The sequence below is a fragment of the Schistocerca cancellata genome, chromosome 1 (genome assembly GCF_023864275.1).
Source record: "Schistocerca cancellata isolate TAMUIC-IGC-003103 chromosome 1, iqSchCanc2.1, whole genome shotgun sequence".
In the NCBI taxonomy this organism is placed as follows: Eukaryota; Metazoa; Arthropoda; class Insecta; order Orthoptera; family Acrididae; genus Schistocerca; species Schistocerca cancellata.
The window spans coordinates 788,029,936-788,050,168 of NC_064626.1; the positions used below are offsets into that span (position 1 = coordinate 788,029,936).

General features: G+C 37.6%; 1 protein-coding gene across 3 annotated transcripts in view; it reads left to right on the plus strand.

Annotated features, from left to right (window-relative positions):
- Positions 1-20,233, plus strand: part of LOC126187494 (valine--tRNA ligase-like) — a 196,204-nt gene that overhangs the window by 74,164 nt on the left and 101,807 nt on the right. For all 3 annotated transcript variants that reach the window (XM_049928626.1, XM_049928610.1, XM_049928618.1), the window contains exons 10-13: positions 8,875-8,997; positions 9,105-9,212; positions 11,393-11,552; positions 18,008-18,288. In XM_049928626.1, the coding sequence (XP_049784583.1) occupies positions 8,875-8,997; positions 9,105-9,212; positions 11,393-11,552; positions 18,008-18,288 (672 nt within the window). The remainder of the gene's footprint in view (positions 1-8,874; positions 8,998-9,104; positions 9,213-11,392; positions 11,553-18,007; positions 18,289-20,233) is intronic.

A 20,233-nucleotide genomic window follows, 5' to 3' on the forward strand; every position in this document is an offset into this window, starting at 1 on the left:
TAAACAAAAAATATATCTGTTCAAAAAAGCAGATAAAAATTCACTTGACACCTTCTTGAGAGACAAAATGTAAGTGTAGCCCAAATATGGCTTGAATTCAAAGAAATAGTATTGACAGCAATTGAAAGGTTTGTACCAAATACATTAACAAACAATGGAGCCAATTCCCCATGGTACACAAAACAGGTCAGAACACTGTTGCAGAAACAACTGAAAAACCATGCCAAATTTAAACAAATGGAAAACCCCCAAGATTGGCAGTCTCCTACAAGAGCTCGAAATTTACTGCAGACTTCAGTGTGAGGTGCTTGTAATAGTTTCCACAATGAAGCTTTGTCTTGAAACCTGGCAGAAAATTTAGAGAGATTTTGGTTGTATGTAAAGTATGCTAGTGGCGAGACATAATCGATGCCTTCTCTGGATGATAGCATTGGAAATACATCGACGACAGTGCTGCTAAAGCATAGTTACTAAACACGGCCTTCTAAAGTTCCTTCACCAAAGATGATGACTCTAATATCAGAGAATTCGAATGAAGAATGGATGCCAGCATGAGTAATATAGAAGTACACATCTGTGGAGTAGTGAAGCAACTTACAACACTTAATAAAAGCAAGTATTCCAGTCCAGCTTGTATACTAGTTAGGTTCTTTTCAGCATATGCTGATGCAATAGCTCCATACTTAACAATCGTGCCCAACCGTTTGCTTGACGAAAGACCCATACCCAAAGACGGGAAGATAACACAAGTCACACTAGTTCACAAGAAAGGTAATAGGAGTAATTCACTAAATTATGGGCTCATATCATTAACGTAAATCATATCATAGGTAATAGGAGTAATTCACTAAATTATGAGCTCATATCATTAACGTAACTCATATCATTAACGTAAAAGGTATCAGATAGATTATATAATGGTAAGACAGAGATTTAGGAACCAGGTTTTAAATTGTAAGACATTTCCAGGAGCAGATGTGGACTCTGACCACAATCTATTGGTTATGACCTGTAGATTAAAACTGAAGAAACTGCAAAAAGGTGGGAATTTAAGGAGGTGGGACCTGGATAAACTGAAAGAACCAGAGGTTGTACAGAGTTTCAGGGAGAGCATAAGGGAACAATTGACAGGAATGGGGGAAAGAAATACAGTAGAAGAAGAATGGGTAGCTTTGAGGGATGAAGTAGTGAAGGCAGCAGAGGATCAAGTAGGTAAAAAGACGAGGGCTAGTAGAAATCCTTGGGTAACAGAAGAAATATTGAATTTAATTGATGAAAGGAGAAAATATAAAAATGAAGCAGGCAAAAAGGAATACAAACGTCTCAAAAATGATATCGACAGGAAGTGCAAAATGGCTAAGCAGGGATGGCTAGAGGACAAATGTAAGGATGTAGAGGCTTATCTCACTAGGGATAAGATAGATACTGCCTACAGGAAAATTAAAGAGACCTTTGGAGATAAGAGAACAACTTGTATGAACATCAAGAGCTCAGATGGGAACCCAGTTCTAAGCAAAGAAGGGAAAGCAGAAAGATGGAAGGAGTATATAGAGGGTCTATACAAGGGCGATGTACTTGAGGACAATATCATGGAAATGGAAGAGGATGTAGATGAAGATGAAATGGGAGATACGATACTGCGTGAAGAGTTTGACAGAGCACTGAAAGACCTGAGTCGAAACAAGGCCCCCGGAGTAGACAACATTCCATTGGAACTGCTGACGGCCTTGGGAGAGCCAGTCCGGACAAAACTCTACCATCTGGTGAGCAAGATGTATGAAACAGGCGAAATACCCTCAGACTTCAAGAAGAATATAATAATTCCAATCCCAAAGAAAGCAGGTGTTGACAGATGTGAAAATTACCGAACAATCAGTTTAATAAGCCACAGCTGCAAGATACTAACATGAATTCTTTACAGACGAATGGAAATACTAGTAGAAGCCGACCTCGGGGAAGATCAGTTTGGATTCATTAGAAATACTGGAACACGTGAGGCAATACTGACCTTACGACTTATCTTAGAAGAAAGATTAAGGAAAGGCAAACCTACGTTTCTAGCATTTGTAGACTTGGAGAAAGCTTTTGACAATGTTGACTGGAATACTCTCTTTCAAATTCTAAAGGTGGCAGGGGTAAAATACAGGGAGCGAAAGGCTATTTACAATTTGTACAGAAACCAGATGGCAGTTATAAGAGTCGAGGGGCATGAAAGGGAAGCAGTGGTTGGGAAGGGAGTAAGACTGGGTTGTAGCCTCTCCCCGAAGTTATTCAATCTGTATATTGAGCAAGCAGTAAAGGAAACAAAAGAAAAATTCGGAGTAGGTCTTAAAATCCATGGAGAAGAAATAAAAACGTTGAGGTTCGCCGATGACATTGTAATTCTGTCAGAGACAGCAAAGGACTTGGAAGAGCAGTTGAACAGAATGGATGGTGTCTTGAAGAGAGGATATAAGATGAACATCAACAAAAGCAAAACGAGGATAACGGAATGTAGTCGAATTAAGTTGGGTGATGTTGAGGGTATTAGATTAGGAAATGAGACACTTAAAGTAGTAAAGGAGTTTTGCTATTTGGGGAGCAAAATAACTGATGATGGTCGAAGTAGAGAGGATATAAAATGTAGACTGGCAATGGCACGGAAAGCGTTTCTGAGGAAGAGAAATTTGTTAACATCGAGTATAGATTTAAGTGTCAGGAAGTCGTTTCTGAAAGTATTTGTATGGAGTGTAGCCATGTATGGAAGTGAAACATGGACGGTAAATAGTTTGGACAAGAAGAGAATAGAAGCTTTCGAAATGTGGTGCTACAGAAGAATGCTGAAGATTAGATGGGTAGATCACATAACTAATGAGGAAGTATTGAATAGGATTGGGGAGAAGAGAAGTTTGTGGCACAACTTGACCAGAAGAAGGGATCGGTTGGTACGACATGTTCTGAGGCATCAAGGGATCACCAATTTAGTATTGGAGGGCAGCGTGGAGGGTAAAAATCGTAGGGGGAGACCGAGAGATGAATACACTAAGCAGATTCAGAAGGATATAGGTTGCAGTAGGTACTGGGAGATGAAGAAGCTTGCACAGGCTAGAGTAGCATGGAGAGCTGCATCAAACCAGTCTCAGGACTGAAGACCACAACAACAACATCATTAACGTCAGTATGCATCAGGATTTTGGAACATATCTTGTATTTGAACATTGTGAATTACTTTGAAGAGAACGGTCTATAGACACATAGTCAACACTGATTTAGAAGACATTATTCTTGTGAAAAACAAAGTGTTGAGTGGTATTGATAAAGGATTTCAAATTGATTCCATATTTCTAGATTTCCAGAAGGCTTTTGGGAATGTACCACACAAGCAACATGTAATCGAATAGTGTCGTTATGGAATATTGTCTCAGTTATGTGACTGGATTTGTGACTTCCTGTAAGAGAGGTCACAGTTTGTAGTAGTTGATGGAAAGTCATTGAGTAAAACGGAACTGATTTCTGGCATTCCACAAAATAGTGTTTATAGGTCCTCTGCTGTTCCTTATCTTTATAAATAATCTAGGAAACAATCTGAGCAGCCTTCTTAGGTTCTTTGCAGATGGTACTGTCATTTATTGTCTAGTAAAGTCTTTAGAAATTGTCAATTGACCCTAAATAATGAAAAATGAGAGGTCATTCATATGATTGCTAAAAGGAATCCATTAAACTTCGGTTTACATGATAAATGAATCAAATCTAAAGGATGTAAATTTAACTAAATATGCAGGAATTACAATTGCAAACAGCTTAAATTGGAAAGAACACGCAGAAAATGTTGTGGGGGAGGGGGGAGGGGGGGGGGGGGGGGGGAAGGCAAACTGAAGACTGTTTTATTGGCAGAATATTTAGAAGATGCAACAGATCTACTAAAGAGACTGCCTACACGATGCTTGTCTGTCCTCTTTTGGTGTAAAGCTGCATGGTGTGGGATTCTTACCATATAGGAGCAGCAGAGTACATCAAGAAAGTTTAGAGAAGGGCAGCACTGACCTTCATAGGGGAAATGATCATCATAATAAAATAAGGGAAATTGGAGCCTGTACGGGAAGTCATAAATGTCAATTTTTTTCCATGCACTGTTCGAGAGATAAATAATGGAGAATTATCGTGAAGGTGCTTTGATGAACCCTCTGCCAGGTGCCCGAGTGTGATTTGGAGAACAGCCTTGTAGAGGTAGATGTAGAGGATGAGCCACCTTGTTTCAGCTCCACTTTCCATATTTGTTTTGCTGAACAAGGAGTTTCAACATGGGGACACTGACGTTGTGGATCTAGTTCTGCCATCTGAAGAATATCTGTACCATTTGACAGAAGTTGGTAGATCAAGGATGCCACAACAGAAACGGATGCTAAAGCTCCCTTTTTTTGTGGGTCTATTATGTGGTTTTGAGTATCACTGAACGACAGTAGACCAAAGTAGACCGTTTGAATACTGCCTATTTGAAGCTCTTGGAGTACCACTTTGTGCAACCAGGATCTGAATGATGACTTCCAGCCCGCAAACCAGTGGTTTATTGAAATGGCTACTCTAACAACTAAAGACTGCACTAAGATACTCTGCCCTGTCCACTGAACATGATATTCACTTATCATAATGAGTTTGCAAATTACTTTCTGAGATGACTTCAGTGCAACAACTGCTGAACTTGTCAAAGGGCACACATTACACCTGCATGGATAAGTTTTTTCCAATACATCAGATACTGAGCTGAAGTGTCAGATCTTGTTCATCTGTTGTGGTCACAGTCCAAAACCTGAGGCCACCTACATCTGAGGTACATGGCAAGAAATAATCATTCATCCTCCTAAACATACAGAACAGACTTTTAAACATGTTTCATTTTGTCATTGTGCTATTTAAAAGCCACTTTAGTCACTGTATAATGGCTCATTCAAGGTAGATACTTGTGAAATAGCGTCCAATGTTGGTAAACATGAAATGCCCACCACAGTCTCCATTGACAGGCTAAAGTCAGCTGTTAATGGCATCATAACCAATATTCCTGTAACATAGAAGAATAGCTGAATTTAATCAGAGGCTGTATTTAAGCTGCAAATGTATATTTTCTACCATGATTTATTGTTATTCATAAAATTCTTTTTCAGTTGAAAAGTTAAAACTTTTGTTTTATATCTTATTTCACTTAGTCCTTGAAAAATACCTGACTACAGTTAAAATTTCTCTTTATAACCATTGTTTTTAAATATGTTACTCTCATCAGAAATTATTTATAAAACATTGACTATATGTGCCCCTAAATTTTGTTGCATGTGATTTGTTTTACAAGCAAGTTTATATTTCTCATATAAGACTGTTTCGTGAACTCTTAGGTCTGTATTTACTGTATTGTAACTGGGTATCTCTGGGTAAGTGAGATTCTGACATGACATGTTGTAGAATAAATGAAATTTATTGATGGATTGATGGCAATCTTCACTATTGCAAGAACCCCAGCCTTCCAGAGAAGTAGCTCAAACTTTTCCAGTTTCGTTTTATTTTATTTTATTTGTCCACTGTCTTAAATTGAGTGATGTTTGTCTTTTCTACAGGTAATGGGATGATTTTCTGTTGATAACTTTCACATTCTTTTAGCGCTGGTGTTTGTCAAAGCTCGAAGATTTGTTGTCCATGCAAGTAGTTACAAGACAGAACTCTTGTCTGTATAAATGATGTTCAAAATCTCCACATCTCTAATGTGTGGATTTTAAAAAGTTACCACGAATAATTTTAGATGAACAGTGCAAGGATTTTTACTACAAGACCATATTTACTTCTATCATTTTCCACCCGAACTATTACTCTCTCTCTCTCTCTCTCTCTCTCTCTCTCTCTCTCTCTCTCTCTCACACACACACACACACACACACACACACACACACACACACACACACATTCTCTCTCTCTCTCGCTCTCTCTCTAGCTTGAATAAATAAACTTTGTGTTTGACAGATGTGCTGTGGTGGACAAAATGTTGACAGCATGTACACAGTGCTCCTTGTACTAATGCAGTCAGTAGTTGGGTGCCCACTACAAATGAAACAAAACATACTTCCAGATTGTTGCTGTTTCTGTTGATAGTGGGGAGGACAATAGTGATGTTGGCAGTGGGAGCAGCAATTTTGATCACTATAATGTGTAGATCCATATCATAAAGACACATTTAAAAATGAATAACACTCCTAAGACAAGTATTCATCCACAGAAGGGAAATGTCCCATTTGAACAACCCCCCCCCCCCCCTCCCTCCAGCTGTTCTGTGCAATTGAAATGGAAGTGATATGGTGTCATTCTCAGAAATGTATCAAACAAATAATTCTCTTGTCTTTCCCATTATCTAATAAGTGAATGCTGATTTGCTTCAGCCAGCCAAAAATATTATGTTCTGTAGGCACCTTATGAAAGATTGTTGAATGATGAGAGACATTGTCAGTCACAATTACAAAAGGTGGTTTAAAATTTCAACAGTGAGTTCTCAGACCACCACTAAAAAGCGTTTCCATTCATTTCTTGTTCATAGTTGGTGGCTTTTATCCCTATGAACTACATACAATTTTGCACAAACTCCATATGCATACACGGAGTAGAATGAACACACTAGCTTATGGTTGTAACGTCATATCAGTAACAAAATACACATTCCAGTGAATACCTAGTATCTTCAGATCCCATTTCAGTAACTCATCCCAAATACTTAACTCAGAAGTGTTGTGACTTTAGCTGTCTCTGGATCAAAGACAGTCAGTCACTAACCAACTGATTCCGGAACATAAAAAAAAAACAGGCAATACAGTGTCTACTTTTACCATCAGTATGAGCCACTGGGAACCATACTCAAAAGATAGACACAAAAAACACAAATCAATTTGCCATAATGAGGAAAGAGCACTCTGACCTGATGTATTGCCACTATTATAAAATACTTTTACACTAGAATTTGAAGGTCAGTGCTCACCCATCAATTTTGTAAAAGAGTACAATGCAGTTTGAAAAAACACTTGAAATTATGGTCTTTGGGGATTAGATTTCAGAATGCTGTTAAGTTCAAACATGTCCAGAACTTTCACAGAGTTGCTGAATCCAAGTGCATAATGTGCAATTCTTGTAAGGAGAACTCCCTGTTGGACTCTCACTAGTAACTTCTTTTAAAAATTCTGTATTTTGCACAAAATGGATATGTTAATGGAAAAATATTGAATCATAATTTTTCATATTTTCAATAATTAATCACAAGAAAATAAATTAATTTTTGTTACAGATGTGTGAAATTAAATTGCATACATAAATAATACTGTGATGTCATTTCTTAAACTTTCCCGGCGATTTGATGACATCTCGTGGAAATCGGGTTTTCTGCCAGATATCAGGGAACACCTAATGAAGACGTCAAGTAATGATGTCGAAATATCGTGTTTGGAAGACGCTGATATCCGGCAGAAAACCCGATTTCCACAAGATGTCATAAATAATACTGTTCAATCTGTAGAAACAAAAAGTATTTTATGTTTAATGTGCCACATTTTTTCTACCAAATTTAAAGTTTTTGTGACTAATCATAATTGGCATATGATCAGTAATTAAAAATAAAAAAGATGATTTTTTAAAAATATGATTCAGTATTTTGTTAATTAACATTTCTATTTGATAATAAGTGCAGAATTTAAATAAAAGTTCTAAAAATATTCCCACTAGCAAGAAAACAGACCCAACCAGGGGATGATACTATCTATAATCAGACAAGACTAATACACAATGCTGGCTGCTTTGTTTAAAGTGTTTTTGAGAACTGTATCATAGTGCATTGGGAAAGTAGTATGTGGGCACTGACCTACAAATTCAGTAAATATGAAGAAAATCAAGAAGAGCTAGTCCATATTATCCCTTTGTAGATAAAATCCTCCTAACAGTTTTAAAATTAGTTTCAATATGTTAGTCACATTTTATGCACACCAACATACGACCTAAAGTACATTGCACACAAAAGTACCTATTGACCTAGTGATTAAATTTTAAACTGGAAACCCTTCTAGTTAAGAGGGGTAGGTTGGTCAGGAGACTTCTGGAAGAATGTGAATAATTTAGATGTAAAGGAGATGGCTATCGGAGTGGTTGAAAAGAGGGTAAAACTTTGTTAGCTTTTAAAAGAATCTCTTAATTCCCACACCCACACAAGTTAGTTAGTTAGTTAGTTAGTTTGTTTGTTTGTTTGTTTGTTTGTGTGTGTGTGTGTGTGTGTGTGTGTGTGTGTGTGTAAGAAAGATACAAAAAATAAATCTTTTGAGCTGTATAGTTTACTTAATATTGTATGATGAAGACTTCACAGAAAAGACAACTTAAGGTTTAATAAATAGTGGTTTTCAAAGAAAATGCTTAAAACTAAACTAACTTCAGAAGTGGTTTAGCTACTTAAAAAATATTTAAAGATGCAACCAATGCCATAGAATCTCTCAGTATTGGGTGCTCTGCTCTTTGCCTTGAGCAGCCAGCAGTGCTGAGTTTTTGTGCAGAAATGTAGTATTCTTTGCTAATATTACTCGGGAGAAGTACTGTTGTAATAAGCTGTTGACAAAACACAATTTGTGAATCTTTCATTTTCGAGTTATATTTATGCCACTTAGATTGACTGCAGTTGGTTTGATGTCTTAACAGTTTTCTCTGAATAACAAGGAAAAAGAGAGAAGTTTTTCTCTTACTACATTTTATATTGCAAAATTAAATAATTGTTTCTTTTCAGATGTGTCTGATATTGTGTAAGTATAATCTTTTCTAATAATTACAAACAAAGATTCAAAAATTGCCTTCTTCAAAATATTTTTGTTTAAAGTGTGTTACTTGTGATTTCAGAATGAAGACATGAAAACTTGTTATCCTTTAAGCATGATGGTGACAGGAAATGACATTCTGTTCTTCTGGGTTGCCCGCATGGTTATGCTCGGAGAGAGGCTGACGGGGCAACTACCATTTAAAGTAAGGCAGTAATATCATTGCTACTATATATTTTAGTATACTGCTTGATTTGATTTTTGTAAAAGTTAAATGAATTCATTGACATGGTTTTATTCTGTCACTTCCAGAAAATTTTCTTGCACGGAATCATTTGTGATGCTCATGGAAGAAAGATGTCAAAGAGTCTGGGAAATGTAATAAACCCTGAACATGTTTCGGATGGAATTTCATTAAAGGTACAGAAATTTTGTCTTGCACAATATTTGATGAATTAACTTGGTCATTTAGTTTAGCATGCAGTGCAGTAGGATGCAAGATAGGGAGATTATTCAGACCCAGATTAAATCTGCATGAAAGATTAACAATCATTGCACTGGTGCAAAGACAAACATACATGTGCGTTTAGATGCTTTTTCTCACTTGTGTAGCAACTGCTGGGCTGGTCCTCAACCTCTGCCTTAGAAAATGTGATCACAGACAGTTACATGACAACACACAGAACAAAGTTGACACAATTCATAAAAAATTTGTACACATCACTTCCCAACATTAGGTTAACTGGCAGTTACGGTGAAAAGGAGGGCATCCGGTCACACAGTTAATGAAAATAAAGTTGCCAAATCTTGAAAGTAAGGGGACCTTATATGGTAGAATTAATCCTAGAAAAGAGAGAATATTTCATGAAATCTGTTTGTGGGTTGTGGCTATTTTTTGTGGTAGAATGACTATAAGATGCTAGTTACTATAAATGTATGTGATGTGTGGATATTGATTAAAATAACACAGCTCCTAAAAATGATAGGACACCACTTTCCTTTTTATTCTTGGTGAGGGTGAAAGGCAAGTTTATGGCCCACTGTGCGTTGTATGTGAATCTGTGGCAGAAAAGATTAATATTTTCAGTGAACTATGTTGCCTGGATCACTGGGAAAACCGTAATAAGGAAATTGTTCTGAAGTGAATTTTACCATAAAAAACTACAGATTAGTAAGCAGTAGAGTTTTACTTTTTTCCGTACAGACTAATGTTTGTAAGTACCTATGTTGATCATCTATAAAAGAGCATGAAATGCGAAAAAGTGTAACTGAGGAATGTGTTACTCAACCTTTCAAATGACAACACCAAATCTGAGGTCTATTATATTTCTTACTGGAAATATCACTTCTTTTCATTTGTCTTTAAATGGTTGTGGTATTTGTGCAAATACCAAAATCCCATAATTGTACTGTTGTTATCTCTCTGTTTCGAACTATGATAATGTGCCATCCTCTCCAGTACCATCTCCAAATGCTGCAACATGAAATTTTAAGAGAAATATTATCTCAGTGCAGTAACATGTACACTATGTTTGGAAAGAATGACATTTCTGTCGAGCTGGAAACAACAATGATTGATTGATTGGAAAACAGTGTAATTATCCAACACATTCACATACATTTCTAATAAAATGACTGGTTTTGGCTGGCATTTGCCATCTTCAGATCATAAAATACAGACCATGGTTCAATTCCACCTCTGTGGAAAACATATTTACAGCTTGTTTCCACAGTTGTAGGATTGAATGATGACCTTTATTTCGTCATCTGACGATGACCAATGCTGGTGGAAACCTATCATTTTGTTAGAAATAGATGTGATATGTGATTGTGCATGATAAATTATTTTCAAAGGTTTTCTTCTGGTACTCATTACGTAAAACAGTACAGTGTGATGGTGGTAGTGTGTATGTGTGTGCATTTTTCCTTTTCAGAGCTCAGTTGTGTGGTTATCACAGTGCGGTTACACATCATTATCAATGCTGTATTCTAGGAATGAAACCCTACTCCCAAAAAATATTTAAAGATGACACGATAAAATTTCTTAGGTTGGCAGTGAAAGGAGGGTAACAATTTACATATTATTTTCAACATTGTTCCCTTTTAAGTCGGTGCATTTTCTCCCAGGATTGTCAAATGGAGTAAGATTCTTGAAGGTCTGCAACATGCCCACCTATTTTTGCTAAGAACATTTCTCTGATGTAGAGGGCGTTACAAAATGATACCAAAAAACTTTGAGGGATTGTAAGAGGGTGTCTTGAGGAACAAATTGAGGATAGGAATGCATGTCCAGTGATGTCATCAAGTGATGCTATAGGGTGTCAAAGTTATAGTCACCAGTCTTGCCACTGGGACAGCCCTTTGGCAGCAAGTGTGACTTTGTATGCTACAGTGTTGTCTGTCACTCAGTTATCATGACTCATTGCCAAGATCACCAATGGAGAAAATGAAGCTAGCTGCTGTGTAGACAGGCCTTGTCTCCAATGTAGTAGTAGTAGTAGTAGTAGTAACAGTAGTAGTAACAGTAGTAGTAGTTTGTTTTTCTTCTGGCCCTTAGACCTTTGACAGGTAATATTTCTAGTTTCTTTTCCATTTTATAGGACTTGCAGGAAGAAGCACATGAAAACTTCAGGGCAGGACTTTTATCTGAAAATGAACTTCAGAAAACACTTGAAGGACACAAGAAACTTTTTCCTGCAGGAATTCCTGAGTGTGGAACAGATGCACTTAGATTTAGCCTTTTATCACAAAATATTCAAAGTGAGTATGAAGACAGTTTTCCACTTATTTCTAATATTTTAATCTTGTTTCATATCATACGAAGTATTACTCAGTCATTGAGAGTGCTGAAGCACATAAAGAAGTTTAAGAATGTGCAATGTTCTGCCAGCTTTGAGAAGCATATGGGAGTTAAGCATAAAGACTTGGTGTAATACAGCAGCCAAAATTACCTAAAACATATCTGTGGTCTCACTCATAGAAGTGACTCACACTGAGGCACATGGCCAAGTGTAGTTTACAGGATGAGTGGGTGGAAGTGAAGAATGCTGGCATAACTCCTACCAACCATGAAAATTAAATACAATGATTTCGACACACCACCTTATTGGTTACTGTTGTCTGGTATATGGTTTCCTCTCTCTGCAATAAATCCTACCAGTGTACAATGCTTGTGGATGACAACAGTATGCCACATTTTGCAATTGTGTATTGTTTGTCCATAGTTTAAGTGGGGACTACCATTTAGTTCGGGTGCCAAACACTTATTGACACTAAGTCCAGCAACCTCGCACTCAAATGTAGTTTCTTTGAGGAAATGCTGTGGCACAATCAAACCCTGGATGAACAAAGCCACTATAAGGATTAACCAAGAACCGGGGTGCTGCTGACTTTGGGAGGAGCTCACTATGGTGCTGTGCCAATTGCTGTTATTGGGAGTGGAAATAGACAATACATGATCTACTCCTTAACAGAACGGGAAAAAGATAGATTCACTGAACTGATAAGTAAAAATAAAGGGGGAGTGCTGTATGAGTGATAGAATTCTTGTAATTACTGGGTTTACTGCTGTGATTACTGATGTAAGGAGTAAATCTTTTTTAAGACTAAGTACATCATTCTGGCAGACTACTATGAAAGAAGTCCAGATGAACCAGGAATGTCACACAAAAGAAACTTGTTTGAATGAGCTATCCATGCTGGATTGGACTTATAGTAGACTGAAAAACAAAGTTATTGAACTTTTTATTTATTTACAAAATGTAGAACATCAAAAGGAAGATGTTATATGTGTCTGAGCACTATGTAAATACAGAAATCAATATGTTAAACAAAGAGGAGTATAAATTAGCAGCAAATTTTTGTAAGGAAAATACAAAGAAAGGAGGAATGTGGGGGGAGGGGGAACATAAAGTTAAAATGTATTGAAACCAATAGTTTCTGCTTAAATCGACAATTGGGAGCCCATTTATTGGTGCTGTTGGAAGAGTCATTTGCAGTTATTACAGTGTATGGTTCCCAAATAGGAAGTTTTCAAATATTCTCACTAAAAATTGTGTCACCAAGCAGACAGAAGAAAGCAAATGATGGCAGAGATTTTAATAGTTATTTTCTGAAATATTCATGTAAAAGGAACAGTTTGAAAATGTTACTTAAAAAACTGAGTTCATATGCAGCAGATGGCTGACACTAAATATTAACAACTGGGATGGCTTGAGATGTATCACTTCATGTGATGCTGAGGTTTTTTCTTCTCTCTGTCTTCATATTTATTTCATGTTTACAATACATTTGTTTCACAGCAGCGTACACTGTGCTGCAGAGCGAAAATTCGTTCTGGAAATAATTCCCCAGGCTGTGGCCAAACCATGTCCCCGCAGTATCCTTTCTCCGAGGAATGCTAGTCATGCAATGTAAGTGCTCAGGAGAACTGTGAAGTTCGGGATGTAGGAGATGAGGTTCTGGAGAAGTGAAACTGAGAGCGGGTCATCAGTCATGTTTGTGTAGCACAGATGGTAGAGCATTTGCCCATGAAAGGTAAAGGTTCTGGGTTCGAGTTCCTGTACAATGTTTTAATCTACCAGGAAGTTTCATATCAGTGCACAATCGTTTGCAGAATGAAAATCCATTCTGCACAAAATATTCTTGAATTATCACTAATTAGATGCAGGCAGTTTACAAAAGCATTTCTTATAAATTAACATAAATGACGTGATAGGTGTAATATGTAACAAATCGTACATTCAGTATTAGTGTATTGTGTAGTTTACTAAAATGATTTGTCATGCTGTTTACTAAAAGTGAGTGTAAGGAATTGTCCAGTTTCATTACAAGTCCAATGGAGAAATTCAACGTTGGAAAATGTAGATAAAATGGCCTTGAAAATTAACAGGTTCTCCGCAAATGGACTGTAACTTAACATAGGTAAAACACAATACTCAATACTTGAACTTCTATTGATTGTGAGGGGGGAGGGGGGGGTGGACGGCAAAATAATGCCTGAGGCTAAATCAATAAATGAAACAAATTATTCAAAATTCTTAGTTACTGTGTTCCCCCCCCCCTCCCTCCCTCCCCCCATGAACCATGGACCTTGCTGTTGGTGGGGAGGCTTGCGTGCCTTAGCAATACAGATGGCCGTACCGTAGGTGCAACCACAATGGAGGGGTGTCTGTTGAGAGGCCAGACAAACGTGTGGTTCCTGAAGAGGGGCAGCAGCCTTTTCAGTAGTTGCAGGGGCAACAGTCTGGATAATTGACTGATCCGGCCTTGTAACACTAACCAAAATGGCCTTGCTGTGCTGGTACTGCGAAGGCTGAAAGCAAGGGGAAACTACAGCCGTAATTTTTCCCAAGGGCATGCAGCTTTACTGTATGGTTAAATGTTGATGGCGTCCTCTTGGGTAAAATATTCTGGAGGTAAAATAGTCCCCCATTCGGATCTCTGGGCGGGGACTACTCAGGAGAACGTCGTTATCAGGAGAAGGAAAACTGGCATTCTACGGATCGGAGTGTGGAATGTCAGATCCCTTAATTGGGCAGGTAGGTTAGAAAATTTAAAAAGGGAAATGGATAGGTTAAAGTTAGATATAGTGGGAATTAGTGAAGTTCGGTGGCAGGAGGAACAAGACTTTTGGTCAAGTGAATACAGGGCTATAAGTACAAAATCAAATACGGGTAATACAGGAGTAAGTTTAATAATGAATAAAAAAATAGGAGTGCGGGTAAGCTACTACAAACAGCATAGTGAACGCATTATTGTGGCCAAGACAGACACGAAGCCCAAGCCAACTACAGTGGTACAAGTTTATATGCCAACTAGCTCTGCAGATGATGAAGAAATTGATGAAATGTATGATGAGATAAAAGAAATTATTCAGGTAGTGAAGGGTGATGAAAATTTAATAGTCGTGGATGACTGAAATTCAAGAGTAGGAAAAGGGAGAGAAGGAAACATTGTAGGTGAATATGGATTGGGGGTAAGAAATGAAAGTGGAAGCTGTCTGGTAGAATTTTGCACAGAGCATAACTTAATCATAGCTAACACTTGGTTAAATGAATCATAAAAGGAGGTTGTATACATGGAAGAATCCTGGTGATACTAGAAGGTATCAGATAGATTATATAATGGCAAGACAGAGATTTAGGAAGCAGGTTTTAAATTGTAAGACATTTCCAGGGGCAGATGTGCACTCTGACCACAATCTACTGGTTATGAACTGTAGATTAAAACTGAAGAAACTGCATAAAGGTGGGAATTTAAGGAGATGGGACCTGGATAAACTGACTAAAATCGAGGTTGTACAGAGTTTCATGGAGAGTGTAAGGGAACAATTGACACGAATGGGGGAAAGAAATACAGTAGAAGAAGAATGGGTAGCTCTGAGGGATGAAGTAGAGAAGGCAGCAGAGGATCAAGTAGGTAAAAAGACGAGGGCTAGTAGAAATCCTTGGGTAACAGAAGAAATATTGAATTTAATCGATGAAAGGAGAAAATATAAAAATGCAGTAAATGAAGCAGACAAAAAGGAATACAAACGTCTCAAAAATGAGATCGACAGGAAGTGCAAAATGGCTAAGCAGGGATGGCTAGAGGACAAGTATGTAGACGCTTATCTCACTTGGGGTAAGATAGATACAGCCTACAGGAAAATTAAAGAGACCTTTGGAGATAAGAGAACCACTTGTATGAACATCAAGAGCTCAGATGGAAACCCAGTTCTAAGCAAAGAGGGGAAAGCAGAAAGGTGGAAGGAGTATATAGAAGGTCTATACAAGGGCGATGTACTTGAGGACAATATTATGGAAATGGAAGAGGATGTAGATGAAGATGTAATGAGAGATACGATACTGCGTGAAGAGTTTGACAGAGGACTGAAAGACCCGAGTCGAAACAAGGCCCCGGCAGTAGACAACATTCCATTGGAACTACTAACGGTCTTGGGAGAGCCAGTCCTGACAAAACTCTACCATCTGGTGAGCAAGATGTATGAGACAGGCGAAATACCCTCAGACTTCAAGAAGAATATAATAATTCCAATCCCAAAGAAAGCAAGTGTTGACAGATGTGAAAATTACCGAACTATCAGTTTAATAAGTCACAGATGCAAAATACTAACGCAAATTATTTACAGACAAATGGAAAAACTGGTAGAAGCCGACCTTGGGGAAGATCAGTTTGGATTCTGTAGAAATGTTGAAGCATGTCAGGCAGTACTGACCCTACGACTTATCTTAGAAAATAGATCAAGTAAAGGCATACCTATGTTTCTAGCATTTGTAGACATAGAGAAAGCTTTTGACAATGTTGACTGGAATACTTTCTTTCAAATTTTAAAGGTGGCAGGAGTAAAATACAGGGAGCAAAAGGCTATGTACAATTTGTACAGAAACCAGATGGCAGTTATAAGAGTCGAGGGACATGAAAGGGAAGCAGCAGTTGGGAAGGGAGTGAGACAGGGTTGTAGCCTCTCCCCGATGTTATTCAATCTGTATATTGAGCAAGCAGTAAAGGAAACAAAAGAAAAATTTGGAGTAGGTATTAAAATCCAGGAAGAAGAAATAAAAACTTCAAGGTTCGGCGATGACATTGTTATTCGGTCAGAGACAGCAAAGGCCTTGGAAGAGCAGTTGAACAGAATGGACAGTGTCTTGAAAGGAGGATATAAGATGAACATTAACAAAAGCAAAACGAGGATAATGGAATGTAGCCGAATTAAGTCAGGTGATGCTGAGGGAATTGGATGAGGAAATGAGGCACTCAAAGTAGTAAAGGAGTTTTGCTATTACGGGAGCAAATTAACTGATGATGGTTAAAGTAGAGAGGATATAAAATGTAGACTGGCAATGGCAAGGGAAGCATTTCTGAAGAAGAGAAATTTGTTAACATCGAGTATAGATTAAGTGTCAGGAAGTCGTTTCTGAAAGTATTTGTATGGAGTGTAGCCATGTATGGAAGTGAAACATGGACGGTAAATAGTATGGACAAGAAGAGAATTGAAGCTTTAGAAATGTGGTGCTACAGAAGAATGCTGAAGATTAGATGGGTAGATCACATAACTAATGAGGAGGTATTGAATAGAATAGGGGAGAAGAGGAGTTTGTGGCGCAACTTGACAAGAAGAAGGGACCGGTTGGTAGGACATGTTCTGAGGCATCAAGGGATCACAAATTTAGCATTGGAGGGCAGCGTGGAGGGTAAAAATCGAAGAGGGAGACCGAGAGTTGAATACACTAAGCAGATTCAGAAGGATGTAGGTTGCAGTAAGTACTGGGAGATGAAGAAGCTTGCACAGGATAGAGCAGCATGGAGAGCTGCATCAAACCAGTCTCAGGGCTGAAGACCACAATGACAACAACAACAACAACTACTACTACTACTACTACTACAAACTACTACTACTACTACAGTTACTGTATTTATATTTATAAGAATATGAACTAGAAGTCAGATGTGGCAGAGCCTTTTTTATATGTAATCTGTGGAACTCTTATATTACAGACAATAGTGTATGTCATGCTTTTTCTGTTTTCACTCATCACTGTCTTATGCCATCATATTGCTGAGTAATTTGTCATTGAGCAAAATAGTGTTTGTTGCACACAGTGTGTAATAAGGATATTATGTGGTGCCCACTCTACTTCCTCTTATAAACAGTTGGGTATTCTGACGACACCCTCACAGTACCGTCATTCCCTTATGACAGTTTTTATCATCACTCATCCACAGTTTGAAAACAAGTAAAATTTTAAGTATAATACTAAAAAGAGAAATTATTCAGACTGTTCGTCACTCAGCCTTAGAATGGAATGGGGTATTCCATCATAACAATTTTTGACTACCTACCTGTATTGGAATAGACTGCCACCGAGAGCTACAGCAAACCAGTCTTTAGTCTGGAGTCTACAACAGCATTAATAAATTAAGTAGTCCTTACTACTTGAAATATTATTGAAGACAGGATATAACAACTTGGATCTGTTGTATGGAGCATCATTTTAATCATTCTCTTAAGAGATAAAACCATTATTACTCTCAGTGTAATCAGTTTTATAAGTTGGTGTCTTGTTTATTGTGCAAAGAATTCTGTATGTTCCAACGTTCTGTTGCCCTTCTCTTACAGTTTTCTGTAAAAGTAGTAAGTAATGTTTTCAGTTTTCCTTTGCAAAAATTTAGATCATTTTTGTATTGTGTTTTTGTTTGGTTTGTCTTTTCAGACATGTCACTTAACTTCGATATTGCAACTTGTCACACCAATCGCCTGTTATGTAACAAGATATGGCAAGCTTGTAGGTATGTCCGTACGTTCCATGAAAGTGTGTGGGATAGTGCAAAGGATGACACACTTTCGTCACTGTCCATTTGTGATAAGTGGATACTAAGTCGCCTTTCAGTTATGATAAAGGCAGTGAATTTTGCTTTCAAGAATCAACAACTACACCTTGCCACATCCTCCTTGAGATCGTTCATATACACAGATTTTTGTGACACATACCTGGTACGTAGCTTTCCAATTAAATAACACCAAAGCATCTTCAACATTCTGTATTGGTAATAATTTGAATGAGTTTCTCTCATTTACTAATAACAAATAATATAACTATGTAAGCTAAAGAGCATTGTTCCATTGTAAACACTTCAATGATGAAAAGTAAATTTGTAAATGCTGTGGCTTCAAGAGACTACTTTTTTTAATATACTTGTAACATCTATAGCTCTGCTTTCTGAAAGAACAATTTTGAATTCACCTACTTTGTAACTTTTATTGTTTGAAAAATGAACATTTACACAAATAATATTTTGATATTCTTCTTTTCCATCGTGATCATTGCCAAAATTAATTTTAGTTTCACTTGTTATTTATAATTTTAATTTTACAATTTTACTAGAACTTTTGGATCTTAGCCTATTACTGTATGTACAAAGTCCCCAGTTTACTCAACATAAAAAAGATACTAGTGTTTGGTTACATTATTGTTTTTTTAGTCAGACAAACACAGTACACTTTGCTTTTCACAGCTTTGTAAATCTTCCAAACAAATAATCTGCTCATCTACCTTGTTTCTCATTCCCCTGATGTTCTAATTAAAGAAGAAGAAAATAGCTCCTTACCTTCATATCTCCAGACCAGTTTCCACTTTCACCACAACTCACTCAGATCCCATTCACTAAACATGTACCATGTCCTTATATTACCATCTGTCAAGGGAAACTTGCAAACACCCTGAAGGCAATCTTCATGTGAAATGATCAAACAAGAAACCAAAGGGACAACCAATGCTTACAGGAGCAGGGTATGCAGTTGTGGTGTTTAAAGTCATATGTGTTGAAGTGTTTAATGGCTCTGGTTATAGTTTGTAACTGAACCAGCAACTTCACTAACAATCTGTCTGCCCCTGGTAGCTTAGTGGTCAGCGCGACAGAATGTCAGTCCTAAGGGCCCGGGTTCGATTCCCAGCTGGGTCGGAGATTTTCTCCCATCAGGGACTGGATGTTGTGTTGTCCTAATCATCATCTGTTTCATCCCCATTGCCATGCAAGTCACCAAAGTGGCATCAAATCAAAAGACTTGCACCCGGCAATCAGTCTACCCGACGGGAGGCCCTAGTCACACGACATTTACATTTATTTACTAACAATCTGTCACCTAATGTTGTTGTTCACGAGCGCTTTTACCTTTATGGTGCCTTCTCATGTTTCTTTGATATAGTGGACCTGCTGTGCCTTGCCACTAATTGTGCTGTGGGCCTTCGTTTCAACTGCAGAGGGCCAAGCCCTGTAAGAGAACTCACCTCTACGCCAGCTCTCTAATATATGACGTAACTGTATTTTAGAGAACTCTTCTGGTTTTAATTGTTCTCATATACAACATTTACAATATTTGGTGACAAATCTCCTATTACTCAGAACAACATACCTGAAGCAGCACATCACATAAAGGAATAACATTTCTCTCTCTTTCAGCTTTTTTTGGGTGTTTACATTGTCATCAGATGTGCTTCCTCTGTGCTTTCCAAAACACTGTCAATCCAAGATGTCAAAGTATAAATACCACCTCCATAGCAGGTAGATACTATTGACAGCATCACATCTTGCTGATGTACTGTGCTCAAGCTTATCGCATTGTCTCTACACAGAGCAAAATCAAAGTGTGCACAATGGAGATTCCCTACATGCTAATTATCTAAACAACATTTTTACATGAACTTCTTTCATCTGGTTCCAAGGAAGAGATGGAAAAACCTGTTACACCACAGTATATAAATATAAGGAACTAGTAAGTGAGGGTAAATTAGAAGTAAAGTTTATAAATTGTCAACCATTATGTGGAGTTATACAGAGGAAGTCCAGAATAATTTTAGCTCAAAATGAGGAAATCTATAACAATTTCATTTATGGAGAAGACATAAGTGTATCTAAAGGTTGACTTTCTGAAGTTAGTT